The sequence below is a fragment of the Poromitra crassiceps genome (genome assembly GCF_964638095.1).
Source record: "Poromitra crassiceps genome assembly, contig: HAP1_SCAFFOLD_211, whole genome shotgun sequence".
Classification (NCBI taxonomy): domain Eukaryota; kingdom Metazoa; phylum Chordata; class Actinopteri; order Beryciformes; family Melamphaidae; genus Poromitra; species Poromitra crassiceps.
In genome coordinates this window covers 217,309-236,231 of record NW_028152177.1, presented here as the reverse complement: position 1 = coordinate 236,231, position 18,923 = coordinate 217,309, and the positions used below count along the sequence as shown (strand labels likewise).

General features: G+C 45.3%; 1 protein-coding gene across 1 annotated transcript in view; it reads right to left on the bottom strand.

Annotated features, from left to right (window-relative positions):
• LOC310770741 (PDZ domain-containing protein 2-like) overlaps nucleotides 1-18,923 on the bottom strand; it is a gene marked incomplete at its 5' end in the record, with an annotated part of 156,795 nt that overhangs the window by 83,700 nt on the left and 54,172 nt on the right. The window contains 3 exons of the mRNA XM_083663458.1: nucleotides 4,108-4,215; nucleotides 11,524-11,656; nucleotides 15,067-15,212. Of these exons, the coding sequence (XP_083519584.1) occupies nucleotides 4,108-4,215; nucleotides 11,524-11,656; nucleotides 15,067-15,212 (387 nt within the window). The remainder of the gene's footprint in view (nucleotides 1-4,107; nucleotides 4,216-11,523; nucleotides 11,657-15,066; nucleotides 15,213-18,923) is intronic.

The window sequence follows — 18,923 nt, the reverse complement described above, 5'->3', positions numbered from 1 at the left end:
TGCAGCGCACAGGCCCTCTTGGGGCGTCCTTGAGGTTTCCTTTCTGCCTCTGGATTGCCTTTGACATAAGGGGGGTCTGGTGAGACGAAGGAGGAGCACGGCCGGGAGAAACCCACAGAGCCTAGATCCTCCATGCACCGAAGGCCCAATACTGCGGCGTAGCACTAGCTCTATTGCAGCGGAATGGGTTCTTTTTACCCCTCCCGCGGGCAACGTTGCAGATAGAGTAGTAAGGCTGATCCGTAGCGGCTTCTGGGACGTGAGTCGGGGTCTTAATTGGCCTCGGCTGGGTCTACTGGGCGAGGGTGTATGATGTTGACAGACCCGAAACACCTAACGACCCCAGATAACATCACTGATGACACGTCCTAGCGCATGCGGTAGCAGTGTATTTGAGAATGTAGAATCCTGGCTTGCCTCTGGCCGGTGACACTTAGGAAAGACTAGGTGACAACCAAGTATAGTTTGGTGACGAGCTGGAGAGACAGTTGACGGCCGGAGAGACGGCAACCCGGTACGGGATGGGATTAGCACCCCATCTTGGCTCTCTCGTGAGGGAGAAATCCACAAACGCTACGGATTAGCCTCCTGAAAATCTGCGCAAGATCGGCGCGGCCTGGGGTCCTCCAGGCTAGAGCAAGGTGCTCGACGCAGGTAAATGACGTGCAGCGCACAGGCCCTCTTGGGGCGTCCTTGAGGTTTCCTTTCTGCCTCTGGATTGCCTTTGACATAAGGGGGGTCTGGTGAGACGAAGGAGGAGCACGGCCGGGAGAAACCCACAGAGCCTAGATCCTCCATGCACCGAAGGCCCAATACTGCGGCGTAGCACTAGCTCTATTGCAGCGGAATGGGTTCTTTTTACCCCTCCCGCGGGCAACGTTGCAGATAGAGTAGTAAGGCTGATCCGTAGCGGCTTCTGGGACGTGAGTCGGGGTCTTAATTGGCCTCGGCTGGGTCTACTGGGCGAGGGTGTATGATGTTGACAGACCCGAAACACCTAACGACCCCAGATAACATCACTGATGACACGTCCTAGCGCATGCGGTAGCAGTGTATTTGAGAATGTAGAATCCTGGCTTGCCTCTGGCCGGTGACACTTAGGAAAGACTAGGTGACAACCAAGTATAGTTTGGTGACGAGCTGGAGAGACAGTTGACGGCCGGAGAGACGGCAACCCGGTACGGGATGGGATTAGCACCCCATCTTGGCTCTCTCGTGAGGGAGAAATCCACAAACGCTACGGATTAGCCTCCTGAAAATCTGCGCAAGATCGGCGCGGCCTGGGGTCCTCCAGGCTAGAGCAAGGTGCTCGACGCAGGTAAATGACGTGCAGCGCACAGGCCCTCTTGGGGCGTCCTTGAGGTTTCCTTTCTGCCTCTGGATTGCCTTTGACATAAGGGGGGTCTGGTGAGACGAAGGAGGAGCACGGCCGGGAGAAACCCACAGAGCCTAGATCCTCCATGCACCGAAGGCCCAATACTGCGGCGTAGCACTAGCTCTATTGCAGCGGAATGGGTTCTTTTTACCCCTCCCGCGGGCAACGTTGCAGATAGAGTAGTAAGGCTGATCCGTAGCGGCTTCTGGGACGTGAGTCGGGGTCTTAATTGGCCTCGGCTGGGTCTACTGGGCGAGGGTGTATGATGTTGACAGACCCGAAACACCTAACGACCCCAGATAACATCACTGATGACACGTCCTAGCGCATGCGGTAGCAGTGTATTTGAGAATGTAGAATCCTGGCTTGCCTCTGGCCGGTGACACTTAGGAAAGACTAGGTGACAACCAAGTATAGTTTGGTGACGAGCTGGAGAGACAGTTGACGGCCGGAGAGACGGCAACCCGGTACGGGATGGGATTAGCACCCCATCTTGGCTCTCTCGTGAGGGAGAAATCCACAAACGCTACGGATTAGCCTCCTGAAAATCTGCGCAAGATCGGCGCGGCCTGGGGTCCTCCAGGCTAGAGCAAGGTGCTCGACGCAGGTAAATGACGTGCAGCGCACAGGCCCTCTTGGGGCGTCCTTGAGGTTTCCTTTCTGCCTCTGGATTGCCTTTGACATAAGGGGGGTCTGGTGAGACGAAGGAGGAGCACGGCCGGGAGAAACCCACAGAGCCTAGATCCTCCATGCACCGAAGGCCCAATACTGCGGCGTAGCACTAGCTCTATTGCAGCGGAATGGGTTCTTTTTACCCCTCCCGCGGGCAACGTTGCAGATAGAGTAGTAAGGCTGATCCGTAGCGGCTTCTGGGACGTGAGTCGGGGTCTTAATTGGCCTCGGCTGGGTCTACTGGGCGAGGGTGTATGATGTTGACAGACCCGAAACACCTAACGACCCCAGATAACATCACTGATGACACGTCCTAGCGCATGCGGTAGCAGTGTATTTGAGAATGTCCCTTTAACTTCCACAGTACCATAATGTCCCTTTAACTTCCACAGTACCATGATGTCCCTTTAACTTCCACAGTACCATAATGTCCCTTTAACTTCCACAGTACCATAATGTCCCTTTAACTTCCACAGTACCATAATGTCTCTTTAACTTCCACAGTACCATGATGTCCCTTTAACTTCCACAGTGCCATAATGCCATTTAACTTCCACAGTACCATGATGTCCCTTTAACTTCCACAGTACCATAATGTCTCTTTAACTTCCACAGTACCATGATGTCCCTTTAACTTCCACAGTGCCATAATATCATTTAACTTCCACAGTACCATGATGTCCCTTTAACTCATTCACCGCCAAAGACGTCTTTGACGTGTTATCAGGAATAGCCATCCACGCCAAAGACGTGTTTGACGTGTTTTTGTTTTTATTAGTACAGCGCATAGTTCAAAGACTTCCCCAGCCTGTGACATGTTATCAGGTCCCTAGCCTCAAAGAAAAAGCCGACAACACGCGATCAAACACATACCGCAGCTGTTGTTTTGAAATGAGCAGGAGCAAAAACAGAAAACAGAGAAACGCGCTTCCTTGTGCACAGAGGAGAAACGCCATTGAAACACACCCCTCGGCGCGCTGCACGAGCTGATCGGCTTGCTGCAGGGCAGCGGACATCGATCGTTCGCGGTAGTCAAACCCGTGACCAACATGATCGATCCTGGTCCCTGGACCCCGTTACTGTGTCCCAGCCCGAAAGAGACGAGACGGAGTCACAACTGTGTGAGGAGGAGAACAGCAGCCTCGCCACAGAAATGGCTTTCACACAGAGCAAAGCAGCACGGCCATTTTCCTGTCGAGGGCGAGGAAGACTGGATTCCAATGCGACAGGACCCGGATGATCTCGCGGTAAGGAGTGTGTGTGTGTGTGTGTGTGTGTGTGTGTGTGTGTGTGTGTGTGAGAGAGAGAGACTAGACTGATCTCTGCATTCTATTCTATGATCACACTCACTCACACCGAGTAAACTGTATTGTTGAATGTAAAAAAAGCACTTCATGTATATTATATATATATATATATATATATATATATTTGTCATTTGTGTCATAACGAATAATATTTACATGTCTGATGTCAATACAGTTCAAAATAAAATAATTGAGAGTGAGTTCTGCCTGAGATTGTGTGATTTACAAAAATGCCATTTTCTGCAATTTCTTTCTCAGAGAGACCTTTTTGGTGAAAACAGGGTGTATATAAATGGCTATAAGTAGAGTACAGAACATGCTAAAAGCTCACTTTTTTTTCCCTGGTGAACCCAGAGGTGTACATCTTCATTTTGAGGTATTGCAAATCACTTTGGTGCTAATAGATAATTTACTGTGGGTCTTGAAAGATGACCAACAATTATGAAAATCTTTGGCCTGTGCTAAATATTGGCAGTCCTAAACTGGCCATGAATGAGTTAACTTCCACAGTACCATGATGTCCCTTTAACTTCCACAGTACCATAATGTCCCTTTAACTTCCACAGTACCATGATGTCCCTTTAACTTCCACGGTACCATGTCCTTGTTTTAAACAGAGAGCAGAAACACTTGGTGTAGCTACAAAACCATGAGGTTTTAAACCGTGGTTAATAGTGAAATGGGTTCATCACTGCATCCCTAATACAGATCCATTCAAGCCAGGCTCCCAGGCTAAGGAGATTATGTCCTTACCAGGCTGTTTGGGGGCAGGCCTGGTGGCAGGGCAGAGGTACTGCAGGTGCTGAGCAGGTCCGGCAGGCTGCTGGACGGGAAGCGCTGGAAGTCTACCTCTGACTCCTCCTAACAGAATCGGGAGAGAGCACCAGTCAAATACACAAGAGCTGTGTGTGTGTGTGTGTGTGTGTGTGTGTGTGTGTGTGTGTGTGTGTGTGTGTGTGTGTGACTGAGCAAGAGGAAGGGAATCCACACAGATGCTGCCTGATATATTTTTAACTTCCTCTCAGAAAGACGCCTGCATATTCCAACAAGGCCATTAAGATGTCTCTTCAATTTTTCAGATCCCCCGAGGGGAGGCAATGCAACACAGCATTTCCATCCATCTAAAAATAAAGGATAAAACCATCATCCAGTACAGGCCAGCAGTAGGTTCAAACAGTACAGTACAGTACAGTACAGTACAGTACAGTACAGTACAGTAAAGTACAGTACAGAACAGTACAGGCCAGCAGAGGTTCAAACAGGTCCCAGATAGTTGAGAACTTTCTAAACAGAGATCATTGTCCTCATCATCAGCCACACCTGAAAAGAAGGTGAAGAGGAGGACTTCCATTCCTTCAAAATTAGTTTTTTAGCTACAGTTATCCCCAGTGTCAGAGATTGCTGCACAGCTGTAGGTGTAAGTATTTGGTTGTAGAGTCGGTCCCCTTCCAGACTTTCTTTGTTGTCTGTTTTTCAATCATGAATGCCCACTTGCAGAATGAGTGGCTGGAAACCCGACCAATATGTATACTCATATTATTATTAATGACAACAACACTGGCATAAAGATAGACTATATACTTATATAAAGAATATACTAGATGAATAAATGCATCCAAAACCTTTATTTAAAGATACTAGTGCAGTGCCCGTTCCCCCATAATAATACATTTTTATTTGAAGGCGCCTTTCCTGACACTCAAGGTCACCGTACAACAAAAACACAATAAGTACACAGTTAAAATATAGTACAATAAACATAATAATAACAGTTTGGCGGACAGAGGTTATGACAGAGTTAAATAAATGGAATTAGAGGGAGTAAGAAAGTTTAAATAGATGGGTCTTTATAGCAGTCTTAAATTCTGTGATGGAGTCCAGTGTGTGAATATGGGGGGGAAGGGAATTCCAGAGTGTAGGTGCGGCATGTGAGAAGGACCTGGCACCCATTGTGCTGAGCTTGACGGGGGGTATTTCTAATAGAGCTGCTGATGAAGACCGGAGGGAACGGGCGGGAGTGTAGGGCTGAAGGAGGTCTGTGAGGTAAGTGGGGGATAGATTATGGAGAGCTTTAAATGTTAGCAGTAGGACTTTAAATTTGATTCGTTGGGGGATAGGGAGCCAGTGTAATTGAATGAGCAGGGGTGTTATATGATCAGTGGATTTTGAGCGGGTAATGATCTGTGCTGCAGAGTTCTGGATGAGTTGAAAACGGTGGGTGAGTTTGGCAGGGATGCCTGTTAGAATGGCGTTACAATAGTCAATACGGGATGTGACCAGGGCATTGACAAGTACTTCAGTTGACTGTTGTGATAAGGTGGGGCGTAATCTGGAGATGTTTCGTAGATGGAAGTAGGCGGACCGGGAAGTGTTATTTATGTGTTTGGAGAAAGAAAGTGTACTGTCCAGGATAACACCAAGGCTCTTGACCTGTGTGGAGGCAGCTATGGTGGTCCCAGCAATGGGGAATGAGCAGATGTTTGTTTTGGTGAGTGTTGATTTTGAGCCAATGAGAAGTAGTTCTGTTTTGTTATTGTTCAATTGTAGATAGTTGTTGGTCATCCATTTCTGTACGTCTTGAAGGCAGGCAGTAAGAGTGTTGGGGGGAAGGGTGTTAGTGGGCTTGGTAGACACATAAAGCTGCATATCATCAGCATAGCAGTGGAAATGGATGCCATGTTGCCGGAAAATATTACCAAGGGGGAGGAGATATGTGATAAAAATAATTGGACCCATTACTGATCCCTGGGGAACACCATGTTGAACTGTGGAGCTTTTTGACCGGGATTTTTGAATCTGGACGAAATGTGTTCTGTTGGCAAGGTAGGAGGCAAACCATTGGTGGACGATGCCTCCAACTCCAACACTAGCCAGGCGGTCCATGAGTAATTGATGGGATATGGTGTCGAAAGCTGCGGTAAGATCCAGGAGAATGAGAATGGAGAGCAGTCCGGAATCAGCTGCGCGGAGGAGGTCGTTGGAAATCTTAACTAAGGCTGTTTCTGTGCTATGATTGGGACGAAAACCGGATTGGAATTGTTCAAAAAGTTTATTGTCATCAAGGTGAGTCTGGAGTTGGGATGCGACTACTTTCTCGAGGATTTTTGAGATGAAAGGTAAATTGGAAATAGGTCGGTAATTATTTAGGTCACTTGGGTCTAACCCAGGTTTTTTCAGGGTTGGTCTGATTATAGCAGTCTTTAGTGATGAGGGAACTGTACCAGTGGACAAGGAAGAATGTATGATGTGCACCACCCTGTGGGTACTTCCCGCCCCGCACACACACTGCACTCTGTCAGGTCCCCCTAACCGCAAGTTTGAAGTGGATCCGACAAACGGTTCTCAAGATACGCGAAGGACAGACATATGATCGTTATGAGAGTTCTGGAATAAGTCCAAATTGCATGAAATTGCACGACACTCCATCGGGGTCTGAGCAGCACACTCCCAAAGTTTGAAGTCACAATCAGACAAATGTTTCTCGAGATAAACTGCTTTTTGTGTTGCCAGTAGGTGGCGCTATGCCAAATTGCATGGACTTCAGCTCCCTGCATTCCGTTAAGTCCCCCTAAGTGCACTCCTCGAGTTTGAAGTCGATCGGACGAATGGTTCTCGAGATAAACCACTTTTTGTGTGGCCAATAGGTGGCGCTGTGCCTAATTGCACAAATTCTGCACTGCACTGTGTCGAGTTCCCATCAGCGCACTCCCCAAAGTTGAAGTCGATCGGACGAACGGTTCTTGCGATAAACAGCATTTTTTTATGTTGCCAGTAGGTGGCGCTGTGTCGAATTGCATGAAAACAGGGCACTGCACTGCACAATAGGGCACACTCCCAAAGTTTGAAGTCGATCCGACCAACGGTTCTCGATGGCATGCAGCAGATGATGCTCATCCATAAGCAGTGGTGGAAATGGCCAGGTTTTACTCTGGGAACCCTACTTACACAGGATGGGGGTTCCCGGAAGTGGCGTGGCCCTAGAGGATATTATTTCTGAATGCGTGACTCGTTATAGCCTACCATTATAGCCACGTAAAAATCTCTTAGAAATCTCACTTAACTAAGATCACTGAGCTCTACTGATTATTTCCCCTTGATTTTAGTCATGACAGGCTTGATGACACATTAATATTAATGCTGCTTATTCAGCTTACAAATACATTCTCTGCTCATTTCATGCTGCCCGCTTTGCAAGACATTTTTTAATTGGAACCTGAGGAGGGATGCTGCCTCCCCTAATTTAGTCACATCAAAGTAAACACAGGGTCGTTGACAGGGTCGTTGAGATTGACGACCCTGTGTTGACTTTCTCAGTTAGTGTCAACGACCCTACTTAAAGTTGGGGCTTAGGGCTTAAAGGAGCAGAACTGAAGACAAATATTCAAATATCGAACGTGTTTCGCTTCCGAATCGCACGAAAACAGGGCACTGCACTCCGTCGGGTCGCCATCAGCTCACCCGAGTTTCGATCCGACCAACGGTTCTGGAGATACGCGAAGGACAGACAGACAGAGAGAGAGAGAGAGAGAGAGACAGACAGACGCTATTGTCATTATAGTATAGATAATCCATAAGATTTCAGTTTTGTTCTGTTGGGTGACACCTATGGCGATGAGTGGTAATTGCAGTTGGGATCATGGGCCATAGGCTCAATCACCTACAGGGCTCGACGTTAACTTTTAAAAGTGGTTGCCGGAGGGGCAACCTGGCAAGAGCTTTTGGTTGCCCGAATAAGAATATGGTTGCCCAATTTTAGTCGCCTTATATTTTGAGTAATTAAGATACTATGCTGTCATAAGCCGGTTTAATAATGACGATGTGACAGAAAAGTATAACAGTCTATAGTATATAGTATAATAGGCCTATTCAGTGTGCGCACCGGGTGTAGTAGTAGTAATAATGATAATAATAATGATAATAATAAATTTGTGTCATTTCGTTTTCTAAACAAATCTTATTTTTTGTTTTTATAATGCATTTGCACTGAAAGGATTAGTTTAACTAATATTTGTGAACTTTCATTTTCATATACAGTATTTTTTAACAGTTATTGTCATATTGTGCTTCATTTATTAATTAAAAGCGTTATTGATAATGAAGTACCCTATGCCTCCTCATGTTCATTCAGGGATACTATGATGACAGTGGTTTGGGGCCCCCACTCTGATGTTGCATAGGGCCCCAAAGGGCCCAGAAGCGGCCCTGCAATCCCTCTCTCAGCCCGTATGACAGGCTGACAGGCCAGGGATGCAAATCATTCCTCAGCACATATACGCGGTGGTAAAACGTTTTTGAAGGATGTCCTGGTCGAGGTGTATGTTGTAGGCTTGTTGTAGGCTACATGCTTTGCAGTATAGCGTTATGCTGGAATTATGCTTGAAGTTTGGACTGTCGCACAGAAATGAGAGACACTGAATCTTGACGAGGAAACGTGTGGAGCTTTTATACACTGTGTGGGTTTCTGCTCACGGAAGTGAGCGGGAGTCTTGAAAACTCCACTTTGTCCGCCCAGCCGCGTCCACGTAGTTACACAATTCGGGGTGTGCACGGCCAGGCGAAAACCGTCTGCACAGGAGCCTTGTGGAGGGGCGCGTCTGCTGATTTGACTCACTTTTCCATGCGGACACTCACGGTCCTCACCGATGCGGGAAGCAAATGAGACCTAAGCGCTTGTTGTAGGCTACATGCTTTGCAGTATAGCATTATTTTTCCCTCCCGTTCAAAGACGCACGGGTATTTCACCTCGATGACAATTTCCTCGTCCTTTGTTTCTGTGCGGGGCTGCGGGCGGACGCGGTTCTTCTTGCGTCTTGCAGCCGCTGTGATTGTGTGCAAGCAGCCCCACCTGTCCGAGTCAGTACTCGTTAAACACACCGCACGTGCAGCATACATCACGTAGGTTCCGACTGGTAATTAGTAACATCGTTCCGATTGTAACAGCAATAAAATGTCACATATATGTCACTCACAACAAGTATTAAAACATATTTATTTGGTGTATATTTTGCTGTTTGCTGCTATACATATTTTTTTGCATGTTAAAACATGGTTGCCCCTGGGGCAACCAAAGGCCAAGAAATGGTTGCCCTATTTTTTTTCTGGTTGCCCGGGTCAACCGGGCAACCGTTAATGTTGAGCCCTAACTCAATATCAGCAGAGATGGGAAAAGTACTGACATTCTGTACTTGAGTAGAAGTACAGTTACTTGTGTAAAAAACTACTCTGGTAAAAGTAGAAGTACTGATTCAATTATTTTACTCAAGTAAAAGTAAAAAAATACAGGCTCTGAAATGTACCCAACGAGTAAAAGTAAAAGTATTTTTACTGTATCTTTCTGAATTACTGAACCTCACATCATAGAATATAATTTGAGGATAAAAGATCCCCTACAAATGTTTTACACATCTTAAAACTCTACTTTAAATAGTGTGCTATGGTTTTTCCACACACAAAAAACCCCATTAAAATCATATCTAGTCCTCCCTCATTAATATTTCCATGATATATGAATGTGCAAATAGTTAGACAAGTTTAACTGCTGGATACAAGGTGTCCCTTACAAAGTGCAGTATCACAATACTCGAGACTGATACGATACTGATACCTAATGGATAAGGAACTGAATGTCCACAGGTTGATCACATTCACAAATTCAAGGTTTATTATTAAGACAGAACTGTCTCTGGTGTTAGAACACCACCATATTCCATATTAGCTGAATGTTGACAGTGCACAAACTGAATGTATGTGTTAGAACAACACCATAAGGGGCCATGCACACAGGGAGCGGTTATTTAAAAAAGAACGCTTGGAAAAGCCAGATTATTGGCAACTCTGGAAGCAGCAAGATGAAAATCCTCCTCTCCTGGGAGAAGACACGAGGTGGGAGGAGTGAAGAGGAGCAGGGCACTTTTCCTGTTAAACTTTCCTCTCCTTTCAGCGCCCAGAGCGCTGCGCTAAAAAAAAAACACCACCAGCTTTTAAACGCGATGAAATGCTTCTTGAAAGAGATGCGCGCTAAGCGCGTACTTATAGAGAATGAATTGCAAAAAGAGGAGCGCTAATAAGTGCTGGCTGTCTGCACGGCTCCTAATGTCTGCGTGTGTCTCCCCTCAGAGAAAATCCATGTTTCTCATCTTTGTGCTTCTTTGTCCACGCCCCGGAGGAGTGCCAGGTCATACTATTGGCGGAGCTGGAATGAGCTTTTATCAGCAGCGCAGGGAAACTCGTCTATTACTTCTGCTCAGTTCTCCCGTTTCTACTCGTTTTTAAATGACATTCTCAGGCATTTAAACAAAAGTAACAAACCTGTTTTGAAAATGTACACAAGTAAAAGTACAGATACTTGTGTTAAAATGTAACGAGTAAAAGTCGTCAGAAAATTAAATACTCAAGTAAAGTACAGATACTCGAAAAATCTACTTAAGTACAGTAACGAAGTATTTGTACTTCGTTACTTCCCATCTCTGAATATCAGATAGATAGTGACTTAAGAGACTTTTATTTAGATAAAAACGTTATGGCTTATAACTTTTACCCTAACAATTACAATTACCCTACTTTATAACTTTTTTCTTTTCTTTTTCTTTTTTTTCGGTTACCGTTTGATTGGCTCCGCTAATTTGTGCGGTATGGAAAAAGTCAATAATGTGGCAGCCCTACACACACACACAAGCACACACACACACTACACGTTTGTGACATCGGCCCAGCCTGACCGATAACACACAATACAATACATACACACACACAACGCAACAACAACACACACACACACACGCGGCCCGGGGTGACCGACACCACACAACACAAAAACACACACAAAACAACAACACACACACACCACAACAACATCAACAAAGACACAACACAAACACACGCACACACTAGCCCAAAACCTTCCAAATAAAAGCCCATATATCTTCAAAATAAAAGCCCAAAACATGCACAGACCTTCAAAATAAAAGCACCAAACACACAGACCTTCAAAATAAAAGCTCACATCCCTTCAAAATAAAAGCCCAAAACACACACAGACCATAAAAAAAAAAAAAACATAGACCTTCAAAATAAAATAAATTGTATAAATGTGTGTGTGTGTGTGTGTGTGTGTGTGTGTGTGTGTGTGTGTGTGTGTGTGTGTGTGTGTGTGTGTGCGCGTGTGCTCACCCTTGTGGCGACCACCAGCTGCACAAGGCCAGCAGTAGAGCGGAGGATGTCCACAGCATCGTGGTGAGACAGACCCACCAGAGACTGACCATTAACCATCAGCAGCTCGTCACCTGGGCCAAGACGACCATCCCTACACACACACACACGCACACACACACACATACATGCACTCGCACGCACGCACACGCACACACACACACACACAGACACACAAACACAAACATGCACATGTGATGACGTTGCATCTTGCATTGGTGCACTGGTTGGCAATGCACAGAATGAATGTTTGATGACTGGGAGCAGTGTGGACGAAAATCTTCTAAACTTAGCTGTGCAAGTTGGGAGATGTGGATCCAGTCGCCCTATTGAATACATTATTTATCCTTACTTTGGTGTTTTGCTTGTTCGAGGGAAAGTCAAACGTGTTTTATTTTGAAAGTGAGAATGGGAAATGGTGTTGCTTGGACTCGGTAACTTGGCGTGCAGGAAGTGCGGCAGCCGGCAGCTAGGGAAGCGTTGAACGTGGTAAACAGACTGCATGTGTTACGGCAATAAAACAACATACACAAAAGATTATAGATGAATAAGAAATGGAGGAATCAAGGGAAGATACGACCTGACCCTGCAACTTCGGGCGACGTCATTGGGGTAACGTGTGTCCTGCGTGACTGCGTTGCTTGGGGAAACCCGGAAACGTGGGAGTGTTTGTGTTTTGTCTGAGGAAGGGCAGGGTGCTGCCCGAAATGTTACCACGGTGCTGTAATAAATACTCTACTTGGAGCTCTGCAGTGTTCTCTACTTTGCAGTGTTTGTGTTTTGGCTTCGCCTGAGAGTATTTCTGTCTTCTGCTCGACTGGAGAGATGGCGAGTGGGATCTCTCCCACTCGCCATCTCTCTTGGATGCGTGTGTCCCCTCACGGGACTGCTGGATGGGCAATAGACGATGAACTGCTTAGGCACCGGCACATAGAGGCACGTATCGCTGCATGCCTCAAAGACATTTGTGCCTGGATGTCTGCCCACCATCTCAAGCTGAATCTTGGTAAGACAGAGCTACTCTTCCTCCCTGGGAAAGACTGTCCTCTCACTGACATTTCCATCTCCATTGACAACACTACGGTGTTTCCCTCTCAAACAGCTAAGAACCTTGGAGTTATCCTTGACAACCAGCTGTCCAACTCTGCCTGCATCGCAGCTACTGCTCGCTCCTGTAGGTTCTCCCTGTACAACATCCGTAGAATCTGTCCGTTTCTCACGAGGGAAGCGACACAACTCCTGGTCCAGGCACGTCATCTCCCGCCTGGACTACTGCAATGTTCTTCTGGCTGGGCTACCTGCCTCGGCCATCTGACCGCTTCAGCTCATTCAGAACGCTGCAGCCCATCTGGCGTTCAACCAACCTAAATTCTCTCATGTCACTCCCCTCTTCGTTGACCTTCACTGGCTTCCCATCTTGGCTCGCATCAAATTCAAGACAGTGGTACTGGCCTACAGGGCAGTCCACATGACAGCCCCTCCGTATCTGCAATCTATGGTCAAGATCCAAACATCACATCGCTCCCTCCGCTCCTCCGCCTGTCCAGATCGCCTCACCCCTCCCCCGCTACGTCGGCTCAAAAGTCCCTCATTCCGATCGCGACTCTGGCCAGAACGGCCAAATCGCTGCCAATCTTTCGGCGGAGACTAAAAACTCACCTTTCCAGGCTACACCTGGGCCCTTCTTGAACTAACATATTTTAATTATAAAAAATATATTATATATATATATATATATATATATATATATATATATATATATATATATATATATATATATATATCAGTCAAGTCAAGTCAAGTCAACTTTATTTATAGAGCACATTTACAACGACAAAGCCGACCAAAGTGCTTCACAGATAAAACACTAAAATATGGAAGAAAACGACAAGTACAGAATACACTGCTACAGAGCAAGGTGCAGTACAATGCAGCAGATACAAGTCATAAAAACAAAGTGACGAGGTAGGTTGCCAAGAGGCAGGCTCAACTCAGGTCGAAGGCCAGGAAGAAAAGGTGCGTTTTGAGCAGGGATTTAAACGCCTCGAGGCTCTGGGCAGATCTAATACGGAGGGGGAGGCTGTTCCAGAGCCTAGGGGCTGCTATGGCAAAGGCTCTACCCCCTCTGGTCTTAAGCCTGGTCCTAGGCACCACCAGGAGCAGCTGGTCAGCTGACTTTAAGGCTCTAGATTGGGTATGGTGGTGCAGGAGCTCAGTGAGGTATGGTGGTGCCAACCCATGTAGTGCTTTAAAAACATTCAACAGTAATTTAAAATCAATGCGGAAGCGGACGGGGAGCCACACAGTGGAGTGAGGCCAGGATTGGCGTGATGTGCTCTCGCTTCTTGCTGCCGGTTAGGAGACGGGCAGCCGCATTTTGGACCAGCTGCAAACGACGGAGCAAGTAGTTGCAGTAGTCCAGCCGAGTTGTAATGAAGGCATGGATCACCCTCTCCAGGTCGCTCCGGGGAAGATAGGCCTTGGTCTTGGCTATATATATTCCTTCTCAAACTTATTAATGCTACATGTTACTTATTCCGTCTCAAACTACTTCCTACCTACATGGTGCTACTCTAGTCTATCAAAATGTCTTAGCTGTCATTGATTGTGTTGCATAGTTGTTTTCTGTACCGTTTATAAAATGTGATATTGTAAGTCCCTTTGGACAAAAGTGTCTGCTAAATGACAGCATGTAATGTAATGTAATGGACCGCACGGGAATGGCTGGCACATTGACCCGGGCACATGGAGCTGGTCAGCTGACGAGAGAAACCCCGATGCTGCAGATCCTGGTGGTGTTTGATTGAACAAGTCGCTCTCCGAGATGAAGAGCTGTAGATCAGTATCCATGGTGAGATTGGTGAGTGATCGACTAAAGATAAGTTTGCTTGAGCTTGGTCTGTCTGGGAGCACAACATGAAATGTAAAACACATGAACGAGAGACGTGCTGCTTGCGAGCTGAGGTGCTGAACAGGTCAGTATATATAGGTAAAGCCATAGGAGGCGTGGCTGAGGTGTAGCCCTGCTCCTGAACCCTGATAAACTTTGATTCCTAAGGTTCTCGTGAGAGACAGACCTAAAACCACGTAAGAGCCAGACGTAAAACCACGTAACAGCCTGGGCCCAGGCCGCGTGGGGTCGGGCCTCCCGGCCCGGCCGACATCATGAAAGTGACATCGGGGCTTCTGCCCCATCTCACTTTCGTGACACAAAACGTGACACCGCCTGCCCGTCCACCTCGGCAATTTTATTGTAGGATGCAGGGGAAAAGTCCACCTGGCTGCCCCCGGCATGCGGCTTGAGGACGTCTGAAATCAATTCTTTCTCTGTCACCTACATTCAAACCAGGTACCTAATTAAGGAGGTACCTAATTAGGAAGCTAGGTGATATACAGGTTCCTTGCATTTCATATACAGCCTCTGTGTTTTCCAGGAAGTAAAAATAAAGGGACTCACTATACTATGGGTTCGAGTTTGTTTGCCTTTATTGTGACTACTTGTACCTCTGGGTGGTGCCCCCCTCCTCAACATGGGCTATGATGATGCCGTGGGGGGAGCGCTTGGAGCCCCGGCCCCCGGTGATCTGGATGCCCAGGCCCTCCTGGCCTTTGACCATGTGCATCTTCCAGATACGGCTTGCCTCTCTGGGCTAGAAAAGAACAGAAACAAAACAAACAAAAACAAAGCTGAAACAATATCTTCTCAAGCAGTGTGGCAATACAAAAAGGTCACAATACTACACACATAGATCCCTAAGAAAAATGGAGGTTAGAGTTCAAATGTGATATGTGAACTGGGTCGCAAACTTTACAAATCATCAATATCGCATTTTCTTGTCAAAGCCTTTGCCTTTATTGCCTTTGCACGAGTGGAGTATCTCCATAAAATTTAAAATGCAAGTCCCCTTCAAAAATGATCCAAGGCACACTGTACGATTGGTGCAAAATTAAAAAGCATTTATTTTAAAAATGTATTAAAGTGACTAACCAAGTGTTGCAACCAACATAGGTCTTGAAATTAACTTCTTTCTCTCTCTAAAAAAAAAAAAAAAAAACTTAACTAAACTTTACCACTATTCCTTCAGAAGTTGTAGTTGTCATAGACTGTGTTGCATAGTTGATTGCTCTATTGCTGACAAAAATGTGTTATTGTAAGTCGCTTTGGATAAAAGCGTTGTCGCCAAATGACATAATGTAATGTATAATATGAGCACAACGCTGCCAATATTTAGGAAGAAGGTGAAGGAGGCCAGCTTGTCTTGTTGGAAAAGAGGGCTTCTATTTTTTACTAGCATTGTATAAATGTAGCTTGTATAAATGTTGTAGCTGCTATGATGCTACTATTTGCTATTATTTTTTATAAAACGGCTCTCTCAAATCAAGCAATCTGATTGGTTCACAGCCATTGTATAATTCCAGTAACCGAGTTCAATAACCCATGGCCATGGGTTATTGGTTGCCATGGCAACTCTCTTACTAAGAGAGTAATAATAAGGCTTACCTCAAATGACAACGTAGAAAAAAAAATGGCGGAGACAGCTGTCAGATCCTTGTGAATCGATCTTCGCTTATAACTTTACTAATACTTCGCAGAAAATGATGTTTTGTACAAGAATAGATGCGGGCTAATGTCTTCTTTGCAAAAGAAAGGCTGTTAACCCCGCATTTAACCCCGCATTTAACCCCGCATTTAACCCCGTAACGTTAGTTGGTGTCGGGCTTTGCAGCAAGCATTCAGCTTCTCAGCAAGCGCTGAGAATGCAACGCTGCGCTCGAGCTGCCTGTCGGGGTTTCCAGAAAGCTGTCAGCTACTCAGCAAGCGCCAGGATTGGCCAATGTCAACTTCAGTCTCCAGAACGATCCAATCAAATCACCCGCATGTTCTTGCGGTCCCGCCTTACAGTAGTGTTTCAACTGACTCTATCAGAATGACATGCCAGTCGGAGTCGGACTTATAGTATTATTATTATTATTATATTATCATACTTGGAAACCGTTTTATAAAAGCAATATAGCACTCGAGCTGCGTGTGTTGTGGAATATATCCCCCTGCTCAGCAGTTATCGCACTCGGCCTGCGGCCTCGTGGGATAACAGCTGATCAGGGGGATATATTTGGCACAACACACTGGCTCTCATGCTATATTGCTTAAATATACACTCTATATTCTGTATATACTTGCATGTGGGGGTATGGATGTTTGGTTCTGTGTATATGGATTAGGGCTGCTCAATCGTCCCTATTTTCATATCGTCCAATGGTGGCCATTAGAGATTGGCGATAGACGATCAGATCGCTATAATCTATTAATTAGCCGTCATTTTTATTTTTTATTTTTTTTTAAATCAAGATACCTATTCCTATTTAATGGCATTAATAATTTTGAGGGGAAAAAACAATCGATCATAATATATTATTAAATGCAGTCTGTAGAAGAATAATAAATGTAGATTATGCATTTAGATGAGAAGAGACTGGAGACCGACCCCAGTCGCCTCCCTCTATTGGCCTCATTCTTGCTGAACTCCATGACTTTGCAGGATTTAACATCGGCTGTCAGGTCAAGTCACTGTTGCACTCTGACTCTTCATCATAGAAAGTAACACAACATGATTTAACACCGGCTGTAAGGTCAAGTCACTGTTGCACTCTGACTCTTCATCATAGAAAGTAACACAACATGATTTAACACCGGCTGTCAGGTCAAGTCACTGTTGCACTCTGACTCTTCATCATAGAAAGTAACACAACATGATTTAACACCGGCTGTAAGGTCAAGTCACTGTTGCACTCTGACTCTTCATCATAGAAAGTAACACAACATGATTTAACACCGGCTGTAAGGTCAAGTCACTGTTGCACTCTGACTCTTCATCATAGAAAGTAACACAACATGATTTAACACCGGCTGTCAGGTCAAGTCACTGTTGCACTCTGACTCTTCATCATAGAAAGTAACACAACATGATTTAACACCGGCTGTAAGGTCAAGTCACTGTTGCACTCTGACTCTTCATCATAGAAAGCAACACAACGTGATTTAACATCGCTGTCAGGTCAAGTCACTGTTGCACTCTGACTCTTCATCATAGAAAGTAACACGACATGATTTAACACCGGCTGTCAGGTCAAGTCACTGTTGCACTGTTGCACTCTGACTCTTCATCATAGAAAGTAACACAACATGATTTAACACCGGCTGTAAGGTCAAGTCACTGTTGCACTGTTGCACTCTGACTCTTCATCATAGAAAGTAACACAACATGATTTAACACCGGCTGTAAGGTCAAGTCACTGTTGCACTGTTGCACTCTGACTCTTCATCATAGAAAGTAACACAACATGATTTAACACCGGCTGTAAGGTCAAGTCACTGTTGCACTGTTGCACTCTGACTCTTCATCATAGAAAGTAACACAACATGATTTAACATCGGCTGTCAGGTCAAGTCACTGTTGCACTCTGACTCTTCATCATAGAAAGTAACACAACATGATTTAACACCAGCTGTCAGGTCAAGTCACTGTTGCACTGTTGCACTCTGACTCTTCATCATAGAAAGTAACACAACATGATTTAACACCGGCTGTAAGTAGGGATGCACCGATTGCCATTTTCTTGGCCGATTCCGATTTCCGATTTTTGAATAGCCTGACTTGCCGATACCGATTTTTGCCGATTCCGATTTTTTTTTCTAAAAACAACAATTGACAGCTTACACAAACGTTTTTGTAACTTTGTTTAAAAATTAAGATTCATAGAACAATTCTTACATCTAATGGGGATCCAAATAAACAAATAAACAATTCTTATCATTTGCATGAAGTAGCCTAGGACCTTCTCACTCAAACACATCTCAAAATAAAAGTGTTCCAGGTTAGGCTACTGGACAGAGCTTTTTTGTGCAAATACAATGAATACAAAAATTAAATTAAATCCAATAGCCTATATCCCACAGCTATCATGCATTTACTTTTCCAAAAGAAAACAGGTGCAACAGAACATCAAAATGATCCATGGACAAGGAGTTTATAGACTGGCTCCAGACCAGTCCTCTTGAGTAGAGGGGAAATGAGTTTATGAGTTACAGTAACGATCTTCAGTCTGAATATCAGGCGGAGTTTACACACAGTCCGAAGTTTGGTATGCGTATTTTTATCTGCCATCCGAAAAAATATCGTCACGCACAGAAAACGTTGCACACTTGTGAGTCCGATGCATTTTTATTATTATGTCCGTCGTTCTCATGTCGTTCTATTTGCAATACGAAACAAATAGTCTCTCCTGTATCCACGTCACGTTACAACATGACTTGACAGGCTGAGGCAGCAGCGCTGATGTGGAATGGAAAAGCAGGTCGG